Genomic DNA, 24,340 nt, shown 5'->3' with positions numbered 1-24,340 from the left:
TTCTTCAAAGCATTCCCTATAGTAAAGGCAACCGCTCTGCCGAATTTTGTTACGATGGGTTTAACGGTTTTTGATTTATGATTAATAATATTTGGCGGCCACCGTGGTGTGATGGTAACGTGCTCCGCCTACCACACCGAATGCCGTGGATTCGCACCCCGGGCAAAGCAACATCCAAAAATTTTAGAAATAAGCTTTTTAAATTAGAAGAAAATTTTTCTAAGCGGGGTCGTCCCTCGGCATTGTTTGGCAAGCGCTCCGGGTGTATTTCTGCCATGAAAAGCTCTCAGTGAAAACTCATCTGCCTTGTAGATGCCGTTCGGAGTCGGCATAAAACATGTAGGTCCCGTCCGGCCAATTTGTAGGGAAAACCAAGAGGAGCACGACGCAAATTGGAAGAGAAGCTCGGCCTTAGATCTCTTCGGAGGTTATCGCGCCTTACATTTATTTTTTATTTTATTTTTTTTATTTAATATTTGTAAAATTGATTTTATCACAAAGGGGCGGTGCCACGCCCATTTAAAAAAAATTTCAACATTTATTTACTAAATTATCAGGTTTTTGTGTGTTTCCAAAATTTTATATATATAAAAAGTGGGCGTGGTTATCATCCGATTTCACGCATTTGAAATACCAATCTATTCTGTGTCCAGATAAGCTAGCGTACCAAATTTGGTGAAGATATCTCAATATTTACTCAAGTTATCGTGCTAAGGGGCGGATGGACGGATGGACGGACGGACATGGCTCAATCAAATTTTTTTTCGACACTGATGATTTTGATATATGGAAGTCTATATCTATCTCGATTCCTTTATACCTGTACAACCAACCGTTATCCAATCAAAGTTAATATACTCTGTGTGCAAAGCACGATGAGTATAAAAATAATAAATACTTGGCGCATTATACTTCGAGGAGATTTAGGCCGAGCTTATCTTACAATTGGCACCATGCTCCTTTTTAATTTTTCCTACAAATTAGCGGGAAGGAATCTACATATTTTATGCCAACTCCGAACGGCATTCTACAACAGAAATTTTACAACAAAGTAACCATGGTGTTTTTCTGAAAGGTGGCACGCATAGACAACTTTGTCTGAATAAACTTATATTCCAGCACATCTAGTTTAATTTTAATTTACATTTAAAGGCTAAACCGGTCAGAAGATATCCTTTGACCATGTGTATATTATCCTGAAGAATTAAGGTTTTGGTGCTTAAGGAGATATTGTTCCTTATGAAATTGCAGCGTTTCGCCTTACCCATGTTTCTCGAATCGCGAAATTTTTTACGTTTTAAAGACTTCGTAGCATTTTCACCTCAGGGTTTAATGAAACTACTATACCGTAGAAAATCATAAACATTCTGCAAAACTTTATAGTCGACTTTTTCTAGTATCACCTCATCAGCTCTTAAAAGCGTCCACGATTAGTATCATACATCGGAATGAAGCCCGTCTTAAGAGGCACTTTTTGGAGAGGGAGATTCCTCCTCGGAATTTCTGTCTTTTCGCGATGGTTTTCAAATAAACTAACACCGGTCGACCGTGGCAAAAAGAAATTTGTCTTCTGAACCATATTGTAATAAATAATTTTGTAGAGAACTAGTTCTGCTTCTCAAGCAGTTTAAAGCAATTATAATCCGGCATATGACGGAGGGTTTCAAGACCAGGACACATTTTTGCAGAAGAAATAATTAATATAGAGAGCGGAGTTAAATTATACCGGATTGTTGTTTTTGTGGCGATAAGGACACTCCCCGAAGGCCTTGGGGAGTGTTATCGATGTCGATGGTCCTTTTATGAAGATCCGATACATTCCGGTAACAAGCACCATTAAGGTACTAGCCTGACAATCTCGGGAACGATTTGGTATGACCATATGAAACCTTCTAGGCCGTCCCACCCTCCCACGCTCTAGATCAATGAGGAACTTGGAGTCGCCAGAGCCTCGGCTGTTAAAGAAACAGGATTCGCCACGGGTAAGTGAGGTTCACAATTAGGTTGGAGAAGCTATATATATATTGCGCTGGCAACCCCGTGAAATAACTTGCTATTTTAGTCGCCTCTTAAGACAGGCATACCTACGGCGGGTATATTCTAAGCCCCCTAACCAGCTGGGAAAGTACCGGGTCACACATTTTATTGTTAGATGGAAAGTGAGATGACGATCAGCATAACTTGGTTTCTGATGACGGAATAGGGTAATATCCCACCTACAAAATAAATAAATCGCCGGGAAAGGACGGGCTATAGCTTCTTAAAGAGAATGCATAAACGCTAATGCACAGGAAAAGCGACTCCGCAAGGCACTCGAATTAACGCATCATCGTACTTCTTATGCAATATTTTGGAGGTTCTTACTGGCTTATTGTTTGCCTATGTGCGACTATGTCTGAATTAGAGTTGGATTTACAGTTTATACGACTTTACCGAATTAAGTTAGGCAGCCAAATACTCTCTACAAGAATTGGAAAGTGTCATTCCGGGACATTCGAAATCCAGCTAAGTGCCGGATAATATGACTCCCCTGCTACTACCAGTTATATACTGCTAGAACTTATGGATATTGTGGGACCTAAATCAACGGTTCCAGGAGCAAATGCTTGATGAAATTGAATTTTCTGCCTAATTCTCTATAGCTTGTGTTTTATTTGAAGCAAATGTAACACACGTGTTTTGATGTTTTAGTTTTGTCCGACACTGTACATAAAAATATTTTCATAAAAAATTTGTCGCTTTTTATTTTTATTGTCATTTACATATTTCCTTGTTTATTTGCATCAACCATATGACAACATGCAAATAATCCAACTGCGGATTACGCTGTATCATTGGTATGAACGCTCTAGCGCTTGAGTATCACTGAGCTATGCTGGTAATGCTACTTTGAGACTTGTAAATGCTAAGCTCAGATAGAGATATAGAACGTATGAAAAACATATGAAAATCTGTATGTATGTGTGTTTGAAAGTATGTTTAAGACGACTTCAGTGCAGTATAAAGTACCAGCAAAGCTTTAGATGTGTTGATACTGCTTGTTTGTTGGCTAAGCTCTGGTATACAAATAAAAAATCCATATGATAAGCACTTGTTTGGAATATTTTTATCATTTTTTATTTTGTTTTTTACGGCCAAGGTTAAGTGTGTGTGTGAGTGAGAAAGGGAGTGCAAAAGGATGACATTTTTTAAGAACTACTTACGATTTTTAAAATATTGTGCACTTTTCAATTTATTTCTTTTTTAATTTAAGTTGGCGAAAAATATATATTTTGTGTCGCAATGGAAAAATTGTGTTTTGCAACATTTTTGCTACTTCTTTTTACCAGCCATTGCACTAACTACTAATCGTCATTCATCATTGTCACAAAATGAAGGTTCAACACCATCAATGTCACTGTGAAGCATATTGACAACAACTGCAAAAACCAATATAATCACCATTAAAATCAAGAACAGAACCAGCAAAAGCTAACAACGATCGACACTAACAAGTTGACAAATATAACACACGATTTCCAACTATTTCTGCTATCATTCATTTACTCACTCGCCAGTGAAGCGCATCACTATGACTGTCATCATCGTTATCATCATTGCAATGTGATGAAAAAGCCAAAAAGAAGAAAGTAAAGAAGTCTACGTTCGGTTGTAATAGCACTTTAAATACTCAGCTGTGAGCTGGCGGAGATGAAAGGAAGGATTAGAAAACCGAAGCCGGTATCAGATTGTAATCGAAGTGTTGATGGTTTGTTATAAATGAGTTATCGGTTTTTTATAGGTGTGTTATCGACGAGGTATAGGCGAGTTGTTTTTCTCAACAATTTATCGATTTTTTAACGAAAAGATCGATTTTTTATAGACGTATTATCAATATCTTACCCAAAAATCGTGCACAAGTCATCGATTTGTTGGCAAAAAATTATAGACTTACAACCGAAAGTTTATTATTACTTACCGAAAGTTATCGATAGAGATATCGATCTAATATCGAAAAGGTATCGATTTGTTATAGAAAAATTATCGATTTGCTATTAAAATGTAATCAAATTTAACGACTTTGTATCGAAAATTTATCGATTTGTTATCAAAAAGTTATCCATGAGAATCCGACATGTCGAATTAAACGACCAAGGGAAGGCCGAGATTTTAAATGGCATGGCAAGGGGACTATTACACGGGACCAAAACTGACTAAACGATCAACACCGATTATGCTATAGCAGTTGCTGACTTCCAGGTTCAAAATATATGGTATCCTTCGAGGGAGGGATGGGAGGAAAGCTAAGACAAGGGTAGGAATATTATCAGCTCCATAGACAGCTCAAAAATGAAAAAGGAAACTAGAGCTGAACTGCAGCAAGGCTGCAAAATTTGTTGACAGTTAGGTCGCTTTATATGCATCACAATCCAACTTAACAAAGTCGGATGTGTCAAACCTCGCTGACGTCCATAGGTTATATAAATATCTCCGTTTTCTGGATCCCTGGGCATAGCAGTTTTAAAGTTATAAATTTGTTGATGAGATGGACAGAAAAGATTAAGAAAGAGATATAAACAAGGCGGTCTCCTCTGTGTTACCACCGCTGGATTACCCCTTTGGAGAGTCGGACAACACAGTGTAAGGACAACGAACTTGCTGTGGACCACCGCTGAGTTATCCCCTGAAGAAAATATAGGAATATTCTACTAGGACACCTAACTTGCTGTGTACAAACTGGGATATTTTTGCGAGGTCTTAATGGCCATGTTTTTGGATAGGAAAGTAACAAGCTTCCTTTTCAAGCTAAATAAATCTGAAGTAAGAGATTTGCGGACGAAGTAACTGCGGAGTAACATGATGGGATAAATTTGGTCCACCATGCACTTATAGAGGGCATTTACACTAAACGAAAATATCTAAGACTGGAAGTGCTGGAAGTTTCCATGCACATCTTCTCAACCTAACATATCGCTTCGAAAGCTTAGAGAATTAGGGTGCCAAGCGCATTTAAAGTTTCTTTTTTATATTTTGAGCTCCAACGTGCATATAAAATTACGCAAAGATATCTCAAAAGCTACTCGCTATCGTGTTCATAGACAAGACAGAGTGAAGCACGAACAAAGATACCGGCATGCCTCAATCATTTCATTTTTTCATTCCGACTAATATAATATGTGTATTAAGGTGGGTCGATTTGTATGGACGAAAGTTAACCGATATCGCGCAATCGATTTTTCGATAGGCGGCCTCCGTGGTGTGATGGTAGCGTGCTCCGCCTACCACACCGTATGCCCTGGGTTCACACCCCGGGCAAAGCAACATCAAAATTTTATAAATTATGTTTTTCAATTAGAAGAAAATTTTTCTAAGCGGGGTCGCCCCTCGGCAGTGTCTGGCAAGCGCTCCGAGTGTATTTCTGCCATGAAAAGCTCTCAGTGAAAACTCATCTGCTTTGCAGATGCCGTTCGGAGTCGGCATAAAACATGTAGGTCCGTCCGGCCAATTTGTAGGGAAGATCAAGAGGAGCACGACGCAAATTGGAAGAGAAGCTCGGCCTTAGATCTCTTCGGAAGTTCTCGCGCCTTACATTTATTTTTTTTTATTTTTATTTGGGCTCAGGAAAAAAGTTCTACTACGTATACCCAAAAAAATAATTTTCGAACCTGCGAAATTTCAATTTTTTGACTTTTCTCGACTTTGATTTTTAAGGTTTTTTGCATGACCTACTAAAAATTTTGATATTTTAAAAAAATTTTTTTTTTTTTTCAAAAAACTGTTATCGTCAACGTTTTTAGCGGACATTTTTGGGTCGGAGAGGGTATACATGAAAATTTTACAATCAAATGAAAATTCCTTTAGTAGGTCATGAAAAAAACCTTAAAAATCAAAGTCGAAAAAAAGAAAAAAAAAAAAAAAATGAAATTTCGCAAGCTCGAAAATTATTTTTTTTTGTATGCGTAGTGGAACTTTTTTTCCTGAGCCCAAATCCTATCGAAAAATCAATGGCGTGATATCGGTTAATAAATCGACCCAATCTAATGTGTATATCTATATTTAACACGTTAATGCCCTTACAATGTGCGCTATACACAGCTGAGTATAAAAATCACAAAAAAAACTACGCATCCTTCAATTTGTTTATGGCTAGAGTTGGAATTCTACCGGGTATTTACCATTTTTATGGGTAAATACCAGGAAAATACCCGGAATATTCCTTTTTTGTATCTTTTTTTGGGTATTTAAAAATCATTTGAATCGAGGCTGCTTGGTATTACAATTCAGGAATTAAATTTATATGTCATTTGAAATTAAAAAAATTTCGTTTTGATTTGAAACAAACAACCCAGCAAACACTCGGAGTCAACAATTAGTCTGAAAGGAGTCCAAACTTTGGCACGTTTGCACTTGTTATGAACTCATTTACGAGCCTGAAGCGAATTCTATATGCTCATATTTTGCTTCTAACATAAGTCTTATACAGGCCTCCCTACGATATCATATATGAGCCTTATTGGCGTCATATACTGCTAATTTTTAGGCTTTTAATGATACTACTTCAGGGTTTTTAGGAAGAATTTTTTACGTATATCCGAAGCGGAAAACATAGGAGAGAAAATTGTTGTGACAAAACTCCCATGAGGATAAGATAGAAATGAAATAAGTATTAGTTGAATTAATTATTTATGTATTAGAATAAATTGTTGCAGAAAAATTTCTGAGTTTTTATTCCGGAGCTGCCTAGTTTACTGATTTTAATATTTTTCGTTTGTACATAGTTTCATCAAATTGGAGTCATAAAAGGCTCTAAGGTGATAGCATTTTTGAAGCTGATATTTTTCGGACCCATATTGAACTCCAGAACTCTAAGAGAATGTTTTTAGGGTACACATATTTACGCAAACAAAGCTACCCCTCAAACATGCTCACGGCGCTTATAATTTAAGAATCCGAAACGAATCCAAAATAAGTAGACAATGCAGGAATCAGAAAAGCGTCGAAACGCGTAGGAGGACAAAAGAAAATTTTATTTTTGCCTTTTATTTAACGGCATAAAAGCTCCTAACATAGCATGCAAAAATTATCATTTATCAATTGTTTATGTTCGTCACAGCGAGTTTGGAACAAATTTTGAAACTTTGTTACGACAATTTTTCATTTTAATACAAAATGAATTACATTTGTACATCATAGTTACCCTTGCTATTCTTTTTTTGTATAGGCATCGATGTTTTTCTGCGCATGGACGCTTCTCGACATCTCTAATATGACCGCAAAGCTCCACGCTCTGTTCAGGTGTGTCGAACTATATATGACCCTAATAAGCGCTGACGATGCCTAATAAATAGGCCACATACAATCAGAGTTTATTAGATTTAAAAATGGCGTCGGAGAGTTCCAGTAGAGTATAATATGAGCTGTTTAAACCCCTTTTAAGACGTACTTGTGACTTATAGGAAATAAATTGGTTACGGCATCCCAAATGAGCACATACCGACTGTAAACGTTCCAATTTAGATATTTTTCCGACTCTTGTTTGACTTAAAATGTTTACTACGTAAACTTAAATTTTTGCAACGGATGTATTATTTCTAAATATTTTTAAAAAACGCTGGATTACAGATTAAAACTGATTCAACCGATAGTGTAATGGCTAACTACCCACCAATATAGGACAAATTGGGTACATTTTGGATTGAATTTGGGTGTTTGTTTCCCAGATTTCCCAAAAGATTATTTTTACCCAATTTTTACTATATATACCCAATTTACCGGGTATTTACCATTTGGGTATTTACCCATTTCCCATCTCTATTTATGGCTGCTTTAGAAAAGGGAGAAAAAAGTATTAAAAAAAACAAGTAAAGGTGTCTAAGTTCGGGTGTAACCGAACATTATATAGTCAGCGTGAGCTTCAATTGTACATTTCATTTCAGATAAATAACTTTTCTACACAACACGTGGCACCGCCAATTTAAAATAAATGTCTCCCCATTTCCTCTTACAATAAAACTTGATAAGTGAAATATCATTGATTCAAAACTATTTTTTGCTAAGTTATAGCTTAATATTTTCGTCTACGACCCTTTTAAAAATCTTTTATATAAAAGTGAGCGTGGTCTTTAACCGATCTCGTCCATCTTTTCTATAAATATTTCCTGCTATAGGGAAAATTTTTGTACCAAATTTTATTACAATCCGTTAATTTTTCATCGAGTTATGGCTCTCGAAACATAGAAAATTGCTTAGTCCTAAAAGGGCGGTGCCACGCCTGTTTTTTTAAATTTGAAGTTTTTCCTATTTATTGTTATAAATCCACTTGGGAAATAAAATACCGTTGATATAAAGCTCTTTTTTGCAAAGATATAACTTATTTTATTCGTCCACGACCCTTTTAAAAATTTTTATATAAAAGTGGGCCTGGTCCTTAACCGATTTCGTTAATTTTTCTTCAAAGCATTCCCTATAGTAAAGGCAACCTCTCTGCCGAATTTTGTTATGATAGGTTTAACGATTTTTGATTTATGATTAATAATATTTGTAAAATTGATTTTATCACAAGTGTGCGGTGCCACGCCCATTTTAATTTTTTTTTTAAATTTTTATCAAGAATCTCAATATCAGTCCACACGTCAAATTTCAACATTCTTGGTGTATTATTTACTAAATAATCAGGTTTTTTGTGTTTTCCAAAATGTTATATATATATAAAGTGGGCGTGGTTATCATTCTATTTCGCTCATTTTCAAAACCAATCTATTCTGGGTCCAGATAAGCCCGTGTACCAAATTTGGTGAAGATATCTCAATATTTACTCAAGGTATCGTGTTAACGGGCAGACGGGCGGACGGACGGACATGGCTCAATCAAATTTTTTTTCGATACTGATGATTTTGATATATGGAAGTCTATATCTATTTCGATTCCTTTATACCTGTACAACCAACCGTTACACAATCAAAGTTAATATATTCTGTGCGCAAAGAACTCTGAGTATAAAAACACAAAAGTTTCGTTGGTAATGCGCTCAATCGATCTCATCTCCCTCTCGCTGTTTGTTGTTGTACTGCTGTCCTCTACATACCCAATGCCCAATCAATTTTACTAAAATGCAATATTTCAGTCATTCATCTTCAATAATTCCAACTCTTAATCAAACAAAAGAAAAAAGCAATATTGAAAGTACTTTTTGTTGTGGGTTCTTAAGCCACAGTGGATATAGAGATGGATTTATTATTATATATTTGCTATAATAAAGAATAATATGTATGTTTGTTTCGCTGGTTGCATATAGAAATAGTTATTTGTTGTTTTTAAATGCTTTATGAGAAATTTTGTTAAAAATGATTCAGGTCGCACTACAAATGGCATCCTTTGGTCGAAACCAAACAACGAAGTCTAGATTGAATTTGATAAATGTTAAAATCTTTGAGTAATTGCAAAAATCACGGGAGGCCAACCAGGATTATGAAGCAAAATGCATCAAATAATGTTGTAACAACAACAATAACAATATACTTAGATGCGTAAAACACTGTCTGAATTGAATGTGTTCTAGAAATCTGAGTTGGGCAGATTGCATTACAAATTTCACTATTACTACACCTTTTCCAAGTGTACTTCAGAATAGTAAATTTTACTTCAGAAACCATAAAATTAATTTAGAAATAAGCAATCGTAACTCAAAACCTGTAAAATGTATATACTTCAGAATAAGCAGTTGTATGTTAGAAACCGTAGAATTAATCTCAGAATAAACAATTGTATGAAAATGTAAAAATTCTTTTCAGAATAATCAATTGTACTTCAGAAAACGTTTTATGGACTTCACAATAGTCAACTGGACTTCAGAAATGGGAAATTGTACTTAACAACCGCCACTTACACTTCAAAATAGTCAATCGCACTTCCGAAACCGTAAAATTCGTTTTAGAATGGTTATACAGCTCATCAAAGTATAAGGCTTTTTAAGTGCAACTGAATCACACTAAGTGGTTTCTAAAGTACAATTTATGGTTTCTGAAGTTCAGTTGACTATTCTGTAGTACAGTTAACGGTTTATGAAATATATATGACGGTTTCTGAATTACAGTTTACTATTCTGAAGTACAATTTACGCTTTCTGAATTACATTTGACTACTATAAAGTTCAATTTATCGTTTCTGAATTACAAATGATTATACTGAAGTACATCTTATCGTTTCTGAACAAAATTATAAGGTTTTTGAAGTACACTTGAACGAGAGTGTAGTGATAACAAAATGATAATTTCATGAAATATCTCAAGAAGGACAGCTCCCTTATTATTATTTTGAGTCCAGTCCGTGAGTATTTCTAACTACTTTCCAAAATTAAATTAGGGGCATTTTTGGTATTTTTTCAGAGAAATTTTTGGGATATTTTCCGTATCAAATTGACGTGATAACGTGATTACTTTTTTACAATTTATCAATTTCTAGTCGGGTTGGATTTTTTTGGGATTAATTTCTTTTTGGTTTGTTTATGTTTTCAATACAATTTCGGATTAATTTCTCAGAAATATTCAAGTTTGTAGATATTTCATATTTATTAACTCTATAAGTACAGTGAAACGACATGGTTTTAAGCGTACATATATACAAAATTAAATAGCATGTTTGACCTTAAGCCAGTCATAGAATTGTTTATTTCGAAGCATTTCGGGATAATTTTGGCATTACTAATCAGGAACAGTTGACAAAACTTTGCTGCTGATTTCAGTATGACCTCGGAGTAATATATTGTGACGAATATTAGCAACACTAAGGCATACTATCATCTCTAGGCCGATACTAAGCAGTCACTTGTATCTACATTATCAAATCAATCATTATGTCTACACATAGTACATACAAGAAGCGGAGAGATATGCACAAACGCATGCATATAGTTGAGATACTCACAAAAGTATGCAATCATCGGTGGAAGTATTACTCACATATACACGCGCATATGGCTATACGAGAGGCTATAAACGTGCATCTGTAGTTTATAGCTAGTAAGTTTATAGCTGGTAACTAAGTAGTAAATTCTAGAAGAAATGCCTAGAAGTATGCGGACGAGCCAGCAGAGAGTATAAAAGGAGCGAAAGGTGAGTAAGCTGCAATCAGTTTGATTTAAGCACGCTACCAGTTGCGAAGTATAAGTGCTATTGTGAAGTATTTTCAAAGTAGTCTAATAAAGACCATTTTTGGATTATTGAATATTGGAGTAATTTATTCAACAGTTTAGCGATACGAACGTTAGTAGAAAGTTGCAAATAAGCGGAATTTCCCTAAATTCGTCACAATATTGTCAGAACTCTATCGAGATGAATTCTTAAGCATGTCGACAACCTCCTTAAAAGGAAAGAAACTGTATAAATTGGGGTCTTAAATCTCCATTTATCTGTAGAAATACCAACAAACGTTCGTATGCCGTTCTTCATATTGCATTCTCCTAACAAGAGCACTGAATATCGCAGACCTGTGGTTATGTTAGAGCTCGGCAGCATGGGAAAATTTTGGTTGCCCGGTTACTGAATTGTCGTCCATGCGTAGGTCGCCCTCATTAAGGATGCGGTGGATAAATGCTTTCAAAACTCTAAGCCTCGGGTGTTGGAATCACTGGCTAACAGACCATTTATTAAACTTATTAGCGTTTCGAGACTAATGATATGCTTCTTGGCCGCAAAGTGCACTTTCGCAACGAACATAAAAGTCAGTACGAACTTAGCCAGTAATATGCTTTTCTTATTTGCTTTAGGGCAAAACCGGTTAGCTAAACCCTGGGGTATTTGTATGTGTAAATATTAAAGGAGGCTCGAAGGACAGCAGACTGCGCCGAGTTATATCGAGAAGCTGCCCGATTACAAGGCGTCATCTAGCTTCGAAATGCTAGAAGGTCTCACGAACGCACAATTCCGGGCTGTATCACAGAACTCCTATCCACCCAAATATTTACTACGCCATGTGGTATCTTATTATCCTTAAGAAATTCCAATAGGCTTTCATTTATTATTCATTATTTAAATCTACAGGGCCCGAAGGATGTTACCTGAAGACCTGAAATTGGAAATAATCTTCAAACCCTGGGCGATCTACTGTAGAATATACTAAATCTCGTGGAGGACGCGCAATTGAAAGAGACTTAAAAGTCAATCCTGCAAAGACTGAAATGATCTTTCAGGCGGAACTTTCTCTCAAGCTGCGATCAAAGCCCGTCAGAGCAGGAACAGTTCATCGAAGGGAGCAATCTACTGCAGACAGTCGCTTAAAATACTAGCCTATCGATGCACACAGCTGTGATATGGGTTGAACTAGCGGAGTTAAATTGCTTCTCCTGTAGGTTGTATAAGTTTTCACAGAGAAAGGACGTTGAAACTTGCTCAAATTAGGTTCTCTAAAGTTCATTGACCATTTATGCTTCATGGTAAGGTAGTTCCATGCAACCCTTTTCCATTCAAACAAAACTGTTTATTACCATTTAGGACAAACAAACTCTCTACGGCCATTGAGTTATTCCCCATTAGCGTCCATTACAATACTTAGTTAGTACTTTTAAGCTTGTCCAGCTCCCGACGGTCATCTTTCTTTTACGCCAATTTCGTTCAATAAATTTTCAGGCTTTAGAATATAAGCTAGACATGCAACTGCACATACATATAAACATTTTTATTTACGAACAGCACCACCCAAATCGCACAATTTTATTTACGGCCTTTTAAGTTTTATTGGCCGGAAGGCACATTTCTGGTCAACTAACACGCCAAAGTAAATCATTGAATTTTTTGATATTTTCTACTTTCAAGTTTTAACTAAGCACTTAACATTTTAGTGTTCTCACCCTTGTACTCTCCTCCTCTTTGCGCGTCTGATCCGCTATATAGGTTACAGCCTCCATCGCCTTAAACAATTCTGGACAGGTATGCCAATGATGCCGCGAATCGTTACCATCTTCACAGCCTACGTCCGTCAGACAACAATGCGTGCCTTCCTCACGCTGACACTTTGGCAGTATATTACTCTGCGCACCGAAACAGGCACCCGCAATTCCACCGCCTACTGCACCATGGTGCAGTAGCTGCTCAGACGACGATTGACAGGCAGCCCCTGCCCCCATGCCCTGATGTATTTGTATGCCACTACAACATGAGTCCGCCAGCGTGGATGCAGTCGCCGCAGAGTTCACAGTGGTCGTTGACTTTATCACATTCGTATTACTGTGACCCAACAGATCACAAGTGGTGGTCGATTGATGCTGTTGATGTGGATGTAATGGCGCAGGAACGGGTGAAAATTGTGCTGAGGATGAGGATTGTTGGCGATATAGATGATGCGTTGAGGTGCTGGCTGCACCAAAACCCATACCAACACCCACACTCACAGACTGTTGTGTGTGTACGTGGTGTAATGTTGTAGTGGACGCCGATATGCCGCCGCTAGGCAGTTGTTGTTGCTGATGTTGTTGTTGATGGAAACGTCCAAAATGCGAAGCGGATGGTCCATCAAAACCATTCGTTTGCACTGATGTGGATGTCTTTTGCTGTTGGCGAAATTTCGTAGGCGTTAACGGATGATCGAGCAGCGAGCCGCCAGTCTGTTGATATTGACTGTGATGTTGTGCGTCGACAAGTGAAGATGTGGTTGATGTTTGTTCATTCACAGTCGATATATTGGAGGGGTAGAGTGTGGAAAACTGGCCAATTGCTGAGGTGGTGCCAGACGAGGTAAGACCTAAAGCGGCGATCGGTGAATCGTCCATTAAATTAAGACTATGCACACGACGTTGAAGATGTGGCGAGGTACTGCGCGACGTCGTCTTGGGGCTTTGATGCATCCTGTGGAGGAAGGAGAAAGGAAAAGAGAAACAATTTTTAATCATAAAACAAACAATTTCATGCTGAGGTCCGGTAGCAGGAATAAAGCATATAAATTACGCATACAAATTTATAAAAGTGGATTTGGCTATAAATCTATTCCCGAAACTTTTCCCAGTTCAGTTTTCACAAATTTTCCAAGTTATCGCTTAAGGATGGGTACCACTGCTTCCATCTCAAAAATTGCTTAGACTTCGATATATATGGCCGGGGTATCTAATATCATAGATCTCGAATAAATCTATTCAGTTACAACGTTTTAAAATACGTTTCCAAGGGGTGAGGGGAAGGGGCTGTTGCACTGTCAACTTGTTTCGTCATCGATTTATATGACCCGAAGATTTGATAAAAAATAAATATACTTAAAGTCATAACAAATAACAAGTATTTCAGAGCCGTCACTTTTTCGTAACCGGGTGCTTATAAAAACTGGGTAATTTTTCGCATTCGGGTAGATTTTTAAAACGTGTCTTTTTTTAATCCATGTATTTCCTTTTCGGAACCGGGTACTTTATCGGAGCCGGGTACTTCTTTAATACTGCGTACTAGTATGAACTGGGTGCATTTTCATAACCGAGTACTTTTTTGAGGTCGGCAAATTATTTAATAAGGGTACTTTTTCAGAACCGGGAACATTTTCATAACCTGGTACTTTTTTATAACCGTACAGCCGGGTGGTTTTTTGAACGATGCACTTTTTTAGAGCCGTGTCCCTTGTGAGCCGGGTGCTTTTGCAGAACCAGATACTTTTAAAGAACCGAGTATTATAACCGCGTACTTTTTTAGAACCGAGTACTTTTTAGAGATGTGTAAGTCCCTCGGCTAACAAACGCTCCTAAATGGGTGGGAGATACTAATGGTAATAAGTAGAACGATACCACATGTAAACTGAACCCAAAAAATGAAACCGAACTTTTAAATGAAACCGAATACGAATCCTTATCTTAAACGGGTATCAAACCGAGACCCGAGCCGAACACAAAAAAATAATGGCTGAGACGTATTTCAAAATCGATATTCCAGGCTACAGCGAATACAATATAAGCATTTAAATCGAAAACATATTAATCTGAACCGTGGGAACACGTCCTTTCATACAAAAAATATAATTAGTACATTTTCCACGATATAGACATCTGTTAGCCAAATTTCAGTAAAATTCGTTCAGTCTTTTTGGCTTATTTCAGAATCAAAAACGACTTTAAAGTAATAAATAAAAAGTAAAAGTTTGATTCACAAAAATAAAATCTGGGTAACAAGCCATCTCAAAATCTCATGACCTCCACATTCATAGCATTAATCAGATGGGCTACTTCAGAATAATTTATAAAATATGAGTCAAACAAAATTTAAATTTTGAAAATTGCGAAATTACCTGGACAAGGCCGCTGGTGGTGGTACCGGTGGTATTTGATCTCCCAAATCGAACCCATTGCAGGTGCGTACCATAAGGCGACGCGATGATTTACTGGAGGAAAAGGAATAAAAAGAAAATAAATTCAATAAGGTTCATCATCATCATCATCCTCCTCAACTCCTATTGGAGCATAGGGCCTCGACCACCGACTTAAATCTTATTCTGTTAGGTGCATAAGGTTAATAATATATAATTAATTTATTACAGCCAATATTTGATTTATTTTTCAATTAAAAGTTTCAGCTCAGTTTTTTTAATGTTGTAAATTTTTTTTTTTCATGTACATCATACTCACATCATTTCACTAATGGGATAGAGTGGTCGTCGAATGACCAAAAAGCGAGGCAGTTGATTGATGAACACCGTTCGAACCCAGGGCGCCATTACGTGTGTCTGTGGCGAACGGAAATGTATATTCAGCACTACCACCGTCACACATATACTATTTATTTGTGTGTGTGTTTGTAAGTAATAAAGCGTCATCATTCCATGTTTCCCCAAGGATACAAATGCGTTTGTGTGCATTCGCGTTGTAAGAAGAGCATTCAACGTTTCCGTTGGTACGTGATGTGGTGTGAGCGATTTTGTGGCGAGATCAATCCGTGCAGATGACCAGCGCTCAACCAATGAATGAATGAATGTTGGTAGCATACGCGTCGTCCACACAACGTCACACCGGAAAGCATTACAAATTGCACAAAATAGAAAATAAAAAACATAAATATGAAAAAATTGCATGTCTATGTATTCGTTAGCTAATGGACAAAATGAATGTGAACGGCGAATAGAATAAGCATAGCGAGACTGCGGGTGGGGACACACAGAGTTCAAGATTTACTCTCTATTTATAAATTACTTTGGGGAAACTGATGATGCAATGCACTTGAAGTGAATTTTATTATAGTTTTTTTTTTTTAATTTTTTTTCTAGTGCATGCATTCTTTCACATATATCGGAAATTGCTGCGTTGTCCATGTATGCGCACTCATTCACTATTCAAAGCAAAGGACACGCTAGAATACACACATACATATGTACTTCTATTGTGTAATAAATTGATAAATATGTGCGCAATGGTTGCATACAGGATGACCTTTTTTCAATTGCATGCAACCAAAGCTTTGGAGAATTGATAATAGAGATAAGGAAAAATATATATTAGAAACACATTAAGGCGGAGATAAAAGCTATAATTTGGTAAAATTTTAAATAAAAATTTTAACAATCAAAAGTGTTGACTCTAAGTACTAATAAAAAAAGGCTCTAGTACCAAGTACTTCTAGAAAACGATTGCTTGTAGTTAACTTGAGTTCATCCAGGGGTTGAGGTTGAACCACAACAGAGGCAACTTTACCAGAAATGTATAATTCCAAACTTCTTGCCCAGAGCTTCGTCGGCTGGTTATCGGTAATGACCGCCGCTACCGCGAAGTTATCGGTTTGATACTACCTTGCTATCGCCCAATTATCGGCTTCTTATTGGCTTCTCATCGGTTTTTTTATCGGCGGTTACAGATGTGCTATCGATTTTATATTGTAGTTTTATCGGAACTTGTTTCACAACGACTCACTGAGTTGCCAATAAGAACTCGATACCTTATCGGTATCAAATCGATAACCTTTCGATAACAAATAGATAACTTTTCGATAACAAATCTGTAGCTTATCAATAATAAATTGGTAACTTTTGCATACGATATCAATTACTTATTCATGGCATATCAATAAATATTTAATCGAATACTTTTTAGTGATCAATCTATAACTATTCAATAAATAATCGATAGCTTGCAAATAACAAATTTATAACTTTTAGAAAGAAAATCGATAACCTCTTGATAAAATATCGAAACATTTTAGATAAATAATCGACAACCAAGTCTACTGAAAACTGCAACCAGAACATGAAGAAACAAAAACGAAATGTATCCCTCGCTTACAAATCCAACAGCACACTTTCAACTATCTTTACACGAACAAAGAGCCCCATAGAACCCCTACAACAAAACAACATAGTATATGATATTCAATGCACGGGGAGAGACCATGAGAACTGTGACAAAATCTACGTTGGAACAACGAAAAGAGCACAAGGAATCCGATTGGCAGAGCACGACGCTGACATTAAGAAGAACAAGACCAGCACAGCTCTTGCTCAACACGTATTATCACATGGACACACAGCTGCTCTAAAGAACGCGAAAATAATAGACATAGAAAAGAGGGAAAGAACGAGATTCACGTTGGAAAGTCTACACATATTACAAATAAGGGAGAAGACAATGAACAAAAAAGAGGACACAAATTGTATTGCTGCTAGCTCTTTGGCATGCTTATGACACTCAGTACGATAAGTGTACCTAAAGATGATGGTACCGATACATCTTTTTTAGTTTATAATCACTTTGTTTTTGTGATATTATATGTGTTAAATTATTTCTTTCTATGAAAGTTTTTGTCAAAAAAAAGTTTGTTATAGTGACAAAATCATGGTTCAACTATATACAGGTTGGCTCATCTGTAAAGCAACAAAATATGTCTGTTCAAATTGTCAAAATCTGTGTATTGGGGTTGGTTTGAATGGTATGGAATGGAAACATAAAACTTAGCAGTTTTTGTATGTGTAAGTAAAATGTTGCCAATGTGTTGGTTTCATTTTGAGTTTGCCATCTCCTTTTGACAATCCCTTCGACCATGCAATGACATAAATAAAATCAGCTGATGAGATGAGCCAACCTGTACATAATTGAACCATGGACAAAATATATTAAAATTAATTTTGTTCTATCATTTTTCGGTGCAAATTAAAGATTTAACCCCTGAGATGCCAAGGAGCTTAGCGAAACGTTGGGTATAAAATTTTTTTTTAATGTTTTCATTTCAAATTGAAAAGACCAGAAAAGCCTACACAAAAAACATTAACAGAATTAAAAACTGGTCAGAAAATTAAAAGAATCGACAACTCTTCTTTACTTCGTCCATAATCCACCTATAATTGTACAAAAACTAATAGTTCATTGATAACACTCCGTCCGGTTTAGGGCCAGGATTCGGTTTTGACTTCTCATATTTCTTTTCTTCTCCCTTCTCTTTTTCTATTTCCTCTTCCTTTACTTTATTTTCCTTTCCTTACTTTTCCTTTCCTTTCCTCTTCTTTAATTTCCATTCTTTTTTGTTTTCTTTCAGCAGAAAATTATAGCTGTTCAGCTGATTCTAAACCCATATATTCAGAAGTAAACAACAATTAACCAGAGGAGCTTCGAACTATTTACAGCACGCTACTACCTGTTCATATATATCTTCTGGGTCAAGTTTCTCTTGGACCGCACCTGAATTTTGGAATGTTTGGCGCAAATAATTCGAAGCAGTCGAATACTGGGATAGACACTTCGAGACCACACTTCATCGAAATTAATTTCTGATGGCTGTCATGGTGGAGGAAGACTTGACGTCCCTTAATATTCCGACTTGTTACGAAACGGCGGTAATCATGTTTTTGAAGAAAAGAAAACCTTTGTGAGGGTCAACAGAAAACCATCTATACTCCTAGTTATTATATGGTTAAACCCGCTTTAAAGTCTTATACGGCGCTCAGGGCAAGTTCTTTGTGTGATAAATTGCTGCCCAGAAATCTCACAAATAATTTTGCATGCAACGGCTGAAGAATTGAAAGGATTGTTGATACTAGTTCTTAAGGCTGTTCGACAAAATGCCTAAACTCCCAGAACTCCGATGAGTCTAGAGATTGTTCAGATTAATCTCCAGAACTAGCTGATGATTTGGTATAACACCGGTGACAACGATAATACTGGTTTATACGCTTTGGCAACATATATGTATTTAAAACGCTCACTTTATGTTTTTCACAGCTCCTTGGATATGAAGACAGAGCCACAAGAGAGGTCTAAGATACAAGGGGCTAACAGTCCAAAAAAGAGCAACTTCCCTGCAAATATCGTGAGTACTCGCTATGGACCAAGCGAGTGCTGCAAAATTAACCGCAATTCAGACAAAAAATATGGTCCAATTAACATCGCGATGTCCTAGGACTGGACCATATACTCCAGCTCAGCATTACATCAGAGTAATCCATGGAGTACCCAGTACGATACAATTACCATTGCGATGTCCTAGCACTAGACCATATACTCCAGCTCAGCATTACATCAGAGTAATCCATGGAGTACTCAAGTATGACACAAGTGGACCACATGATCCAACGATTTTTGCAGGGTTGTGATGATGAGGTGGTAAAGAAACTTACATTATTTTCGCATTAGGCATGTCTGCCCCAAGGCGCAAATAAAGTGCACAAATCCGCTGGTTCAGATGGGATCGCCCCAGGGCTAGTACCACAAGTTGCTAGTACGGGATCGTACTGTATAAAATCCTACAAAGAACTGCCTTCATCAGTAACACTCTACGTACTCACGACCCCCCCCCCCCCCCCCCCCCCCCCCCCCCCCTAGTTCTGAATTATCTTCATCTTAAATATACGCTGGACCTATCATTGGTCAAACTTCACAGCACTCCCTTAATAAGACTAATAATTTTATAACAGGGTTATTAGTAAGATGGAGCCCCTAACGACATGATGTACTATGTTTACGGTGTCAGTTTAAGCAATAACTAATTTTCCTACAGGGTATATATCACCGTGCAGTAAACACACAACATACATAAATCAGCATTGTGGGGCTTCCGATTTCCTGTTGATGTTGTTATTTTTTTTTTATATAGAATAATTGAACACCCGAATAGTTTTAATATCGCTGGCTTACTAACCAAGGGAAATAAAGTTCAGATAATCTTTACAGTGATTTACTAAATCTCAAACATTGAGAATTTTAAACAGCGCTATAAAATACTGCATAGAAAAACACCGAATCTGGCTATTACAATCCGAATTCGTGTCACATCATGCCTTTCATCGGATTACATTGTAAAATTTCTCGCCGTCCTTGTGCAAAAACATCTGCATCGCTGCGACTTAATTAGGATGAGTGGGGATAAACAAATTTTCATAGCAGAGAATGGCGATGACATTCCTAATAACAGCCAGTGTGTGTGTGTGTGTATATATACAGTCACCGACATTTGCTGAATTGCCTCAAAAGGGAAAAATTCAAAAATTGCCATGAAATGTGTTGGCTGCGTTGAATTCTTCGACAAAGTCGTCACTTCATACCGTTAATTATGTCAGCGAGATAATGAAACAGCAGCAGCTCGTGTTTCTGGTAAATTTACCATTGACCACAATGTCAGCCCGTTGTTAACATTGTTATGTTGAACAGGTGGCCATTGCCGTTGCTGCGTGCTGTAGGTGTGTAGTTTATGTAATTGATTGCGTTAAAATCATTGCTTCAATTTGCCTGAAATGTCGCACCAATATTGCAAGGGGAATTTCGCGAGCCAAGAGGAATTTAAGGAGTGCATCACCGTCAGTTAACTGAATTGAAGGAAAATATTAATTGACCGTAATGTTGGTACAGGTACAAAAGAAATCTTTTTATAAAGCGTCCTTAATTTGAAAAATACAATAAATAGTATGAGATTATTATTAATTAAAAGATAACCAGCCAATTATGTGTCTACTGCTGTAAAAGTATTATTATTAATAACATAGCATAACATATCATAACATAATATAAGGTAACATAACATAACATAACATAGTATAACAATAACAAAATAATATATTATCATAACAGAACATAACATTATACAACATAACATTAAACGATATAATAAAACAGAACATAACTTCACACAACATTAGAATATATCTAAACAATGAATGACATATTTAACAAGTAAGGAAGGTTAAGTTCGGGTGTAACCGAACATTACATACTCAGTTGAGAGCTATGGTGACAACATAAGGGAAAATAACCATGTAGGAAAATGAACCGAGGGAAACCCTCGAATGTGTTTGTATGACATGGGCATCAAATGAAAGGCATTAAAGAGTATTTTATGAGGGAGTGGGCCATAGTTCTATAGGTGGACGCCATTTAGGGATATAGCCATAAAGGTGGACCAGGGGTGACCCTAGAATTTGTTTGTACAATATGGGCATCAAACGAATCGTGTTAATGAGTATTTTAAAAGGGAGTAATCCTTAGTTCCATAGGTGAACGCCGTTTCGAGATATCGCCATATAGGTGGACCAGGGGTGACCCAAGAATTTGTTTGTACAATATGGGTATCAAAAGAAAGGTGTTAATGAGTATTTTAAAAGGGAGTGGGCCTTAGTTCTATAGGTGCACGATGTTTCGAAATATCGCCATAAAGGTGGACCAGGGGTGACTCTAGAATTTGCTTGTGCAATATGGGTATCAAATGAAAGGAGTTAATGAGTATTTTAAAAGGGAGTAATCCTTAGTTCCATAGGTGGACGCCATTTCGAGATATCGCCATAAAGGTGGGCCAGGAGTGACTCTAGAATTCGTTTGTGCAATATGGGTATCAAACGAAAGGAGTTAATGAGTATTTTAAAAGGGAGTGGGCCTTAGTTCTATAGGTGGACACCTTTTTGAGGTATCGCAATAAAGGTGGACCAGGGGTGACTCTAGACTATGTTTGTACGATATGGGTATCAAATGAAAGGTGTTAATGAGTATTTTTAAAAGGGAGTGGGCCTTCGTTCTATAGGTGTTCGACTTTTCGAGATATCGCCATAAAGGTGTACCAGGGGTGACTTTAGAATATGTTTGTATGATATGGGTATCAAATGAAAGGTATTAATGAGAGTTTTAAAAGGGAGTGGTGGTAGTTGTATATGTGAAGGCGTTTTCCAGACATCGACCAAAATGTGGACCAGGGTGGCCCAGAACATCATCTGTTGGACACCGATAATTTATTTATATATGTAATACCTGCAAAGATTTTAAGGGTTTTTTATTTCGCCCTGCAGAACTTTTTTATTTTCTTCTACTTAATTTGGTAGGTGTCACAACCATTTTATAAAGTTTTTTCTAAAGTTATATTTCGCGTGAATAAAACAATCCAATTACCTTACTATGTTTCATCCCTTTTTTCGTATTTGGTATAGAATTATGGCATTTTTTTCATTTTTCGTAATTTTCGATATCGAAAAAGTGGGCGTGGTCATAGTCGGATTTCGTTCATTTTTCATACCAAGATAAAGTGAGTTCAAGTAAGCACGTGAACTAAGTTCATTAAAGATATGTCGATTTTTGCTCAAGTTATCGTGTTAACGGCCATGCGGAAGGACAGACGGAAGACTGTGTATAAAAACTGGGCGTGGCATCAACCGATTTCGCCCATTTTCACAGAAAACAGTTAACGTCATAAAGTCTATGCCCCTACAAAATTTCAAAAGGATTGGTTAATTTTTGTTCGACTTATTGCGTTAAAAGTATCCCAGACAAATTAAACGAAAAGGGGCGAGCCACGCCCATTTTGAAATTTTCTTTTATTTTTGTATTTTGTTGCACCATATCATTACTGGAGTTGAATGTTGACATAATTTACTTATATACTGTAACGATATTAAATATTTTGTTAAAATTTTACTTTAAACAAAATTTTTTTTAAAAGTGGGCGTGGTCCTTCACCGATTTTGCAAATTTTTATTAAGCGTACATATAGTAATAGGAGTAACGTTCCTCCCAAATTTCATCATGATATTTCAACGGCTGCCAAATTACAGCTTGCAAAAGTTTTAAATTACCTTCTTTTAAAAGTGGGCGGTGCCACGCCCATTGTCCAAAATTTTACTAATTTTATATTCTGCGTCATAAGTTCAACTCATCTACCAAGTTTCGTCGCTTTATCTGTCTTTTGTAATGAATTATCGCACTTTTTCGGTTTTTCGAAATTTTCGATATCGAAAAAGTGGGCGTGGTTATAGTCCGATATCGTTCATTTTAAATAGCGATCTGAGATGAGTACTCAGGAACCTACATACCAAATTTTATCAAGATACCTCAAAAGTTACTCAAGTTATCGTGTTAACGGACGGACGGACGGACATGGCTCAATCAAATTTTTTTTCGATCCTGATTGTTTTGATATATGGAAGTCTATACCTATCTCGATTCCTTTATATATGTACAACCAACCGTTATCCAATCAAACTTAATATACTCTGTGAGCTCTGCTCAACTGAGTATAAAAAGGACTTATAACAACTTGGAAATTAAAGAAAATTTAGAAGTTGTATAGACTTTCGCGAAGCAGTCATCACAGGAAGGGTTAGTGCTTTCGCAAAGTGTAGATTCTACAGCAGAGGGTCTTATGGAGCAGGAAGGATCTAATATTCGCTACAAAATATGTATATATCGACATCTTTTGATTTCTGAAAAAGTTCACTGCTTTTAAGTCATATCATCCTAAGGAGTTTGAAGGCGCTAAATTAAAAATGTTTAAGCCGGGTCTTGAAGGCGTATTTCTCTGATAGAATCCTGGGCATAGTAATATGGAAAGCAAACAAGTCGGTGGTGAGATGTTCATGGACAATCCCATAATGGATACAATTAAGGGGTGACAACACTCATTAAACGAAACCAATTTGTAGAAACAAATTAAAAAAGAGCACACCAAAAATTTGTGTAGCGCAACCCTTACAAAGTGTAGCTAGCGCAAAATATAGTTTCTCCAATCCTATTGTCAACCTCACCTACGTGGCGGATCCTGTTGCTTTAACAGCAGAGGCTTTAGCGACCTCAAGTTCCTCACGGATCTAGGGGGTGGGAGGGCGTTATGACCTTGAATGTTGCATGTGGTCATACTAAATCGTTCACGAGATGGTCGGGCTGGTGCCTTAATGGTGCTTGTTACCGGAACGTACCGGATCTGCATCCGGCAAAGGACCATCAACATCGATAACACTCCCTAAGGCGTTCGGGGACTGTCCTTATCGCTACAACAACAATAACAACAGGAATGGCATGAGATACTTAAGTGATTCAGCTGGCCAGTTAACTGAAGGAGGCGTTCGATATAAGCCACAGGCTCAACCAAAGCTGCGCAATGGAACTCATCGCGATTCAGGGCGATTACGGTAAGCGAATTGAATACCTCCTCGTATAGTCAAGCAGTAA

The 24,340-nt window shown here is 37.0% G+C and overlaps 1 protein-coding gene across 4 annotated transcripts in view; it reads right to left on the bottom strand.

Annotated features, from left to right (window-relative positions):
• The window catches only part of nAChRalpha3 (nicotinic Acetylcholine Receptor alpha3), a 515,737-nt gene that overhangs the window by 27,489 nt on the left and 463,908 nt on the right, over positions 1–24,340 (bottom strand). For 3 of the 4 annotated variants that reach the window (XR_010953203.1, XM_067785642.1, XM_067785641.1), the window contains exons 9-11: positions 15,569–15,715; positions 15,232–15,324; positions 12,824–13,817 (exon numbers count right to left, since the gene is read on the bottom strand). Coding sequence is in view for 3 of the 4 variants with exons in the window: in XM_067785642.1 (XP_067641743.1) it covers positions 12,824–13,817; positions 15,232–15,324; positions 15,569–15,715 (1,234 nt within the window). In the remaining variant the exon portion in view is untranslated. Of the gene's footprint in view, positions 1–12,823; positions 13,818–15,231; positions 15,325–15,568; positions 15,716–24,340 lie in introns of those variants that run through there. The other variant, XM_067785643.1, reaches the window with a different exon arrangement.

Source organism: Eurosta solidaginis, chromosome 4 (genome assembly GCF_040869045.1).
Source record: "Eurosta solidaginis isolate ZX-2024a chromosome 4, ASM4086904v1, whole genome shotgun sequence".
Taxonomy (NCBI): Eukaryota; Metazoa; Arthropoda; class Insecta; order Diptera; family Tephritidae; genus Eurosta; species Eurosta solidaginis.
Note: the sequence above shows the minus strand (reverse complement) of the source record. Positions and strands in the feature narration are given on the sequence as shown.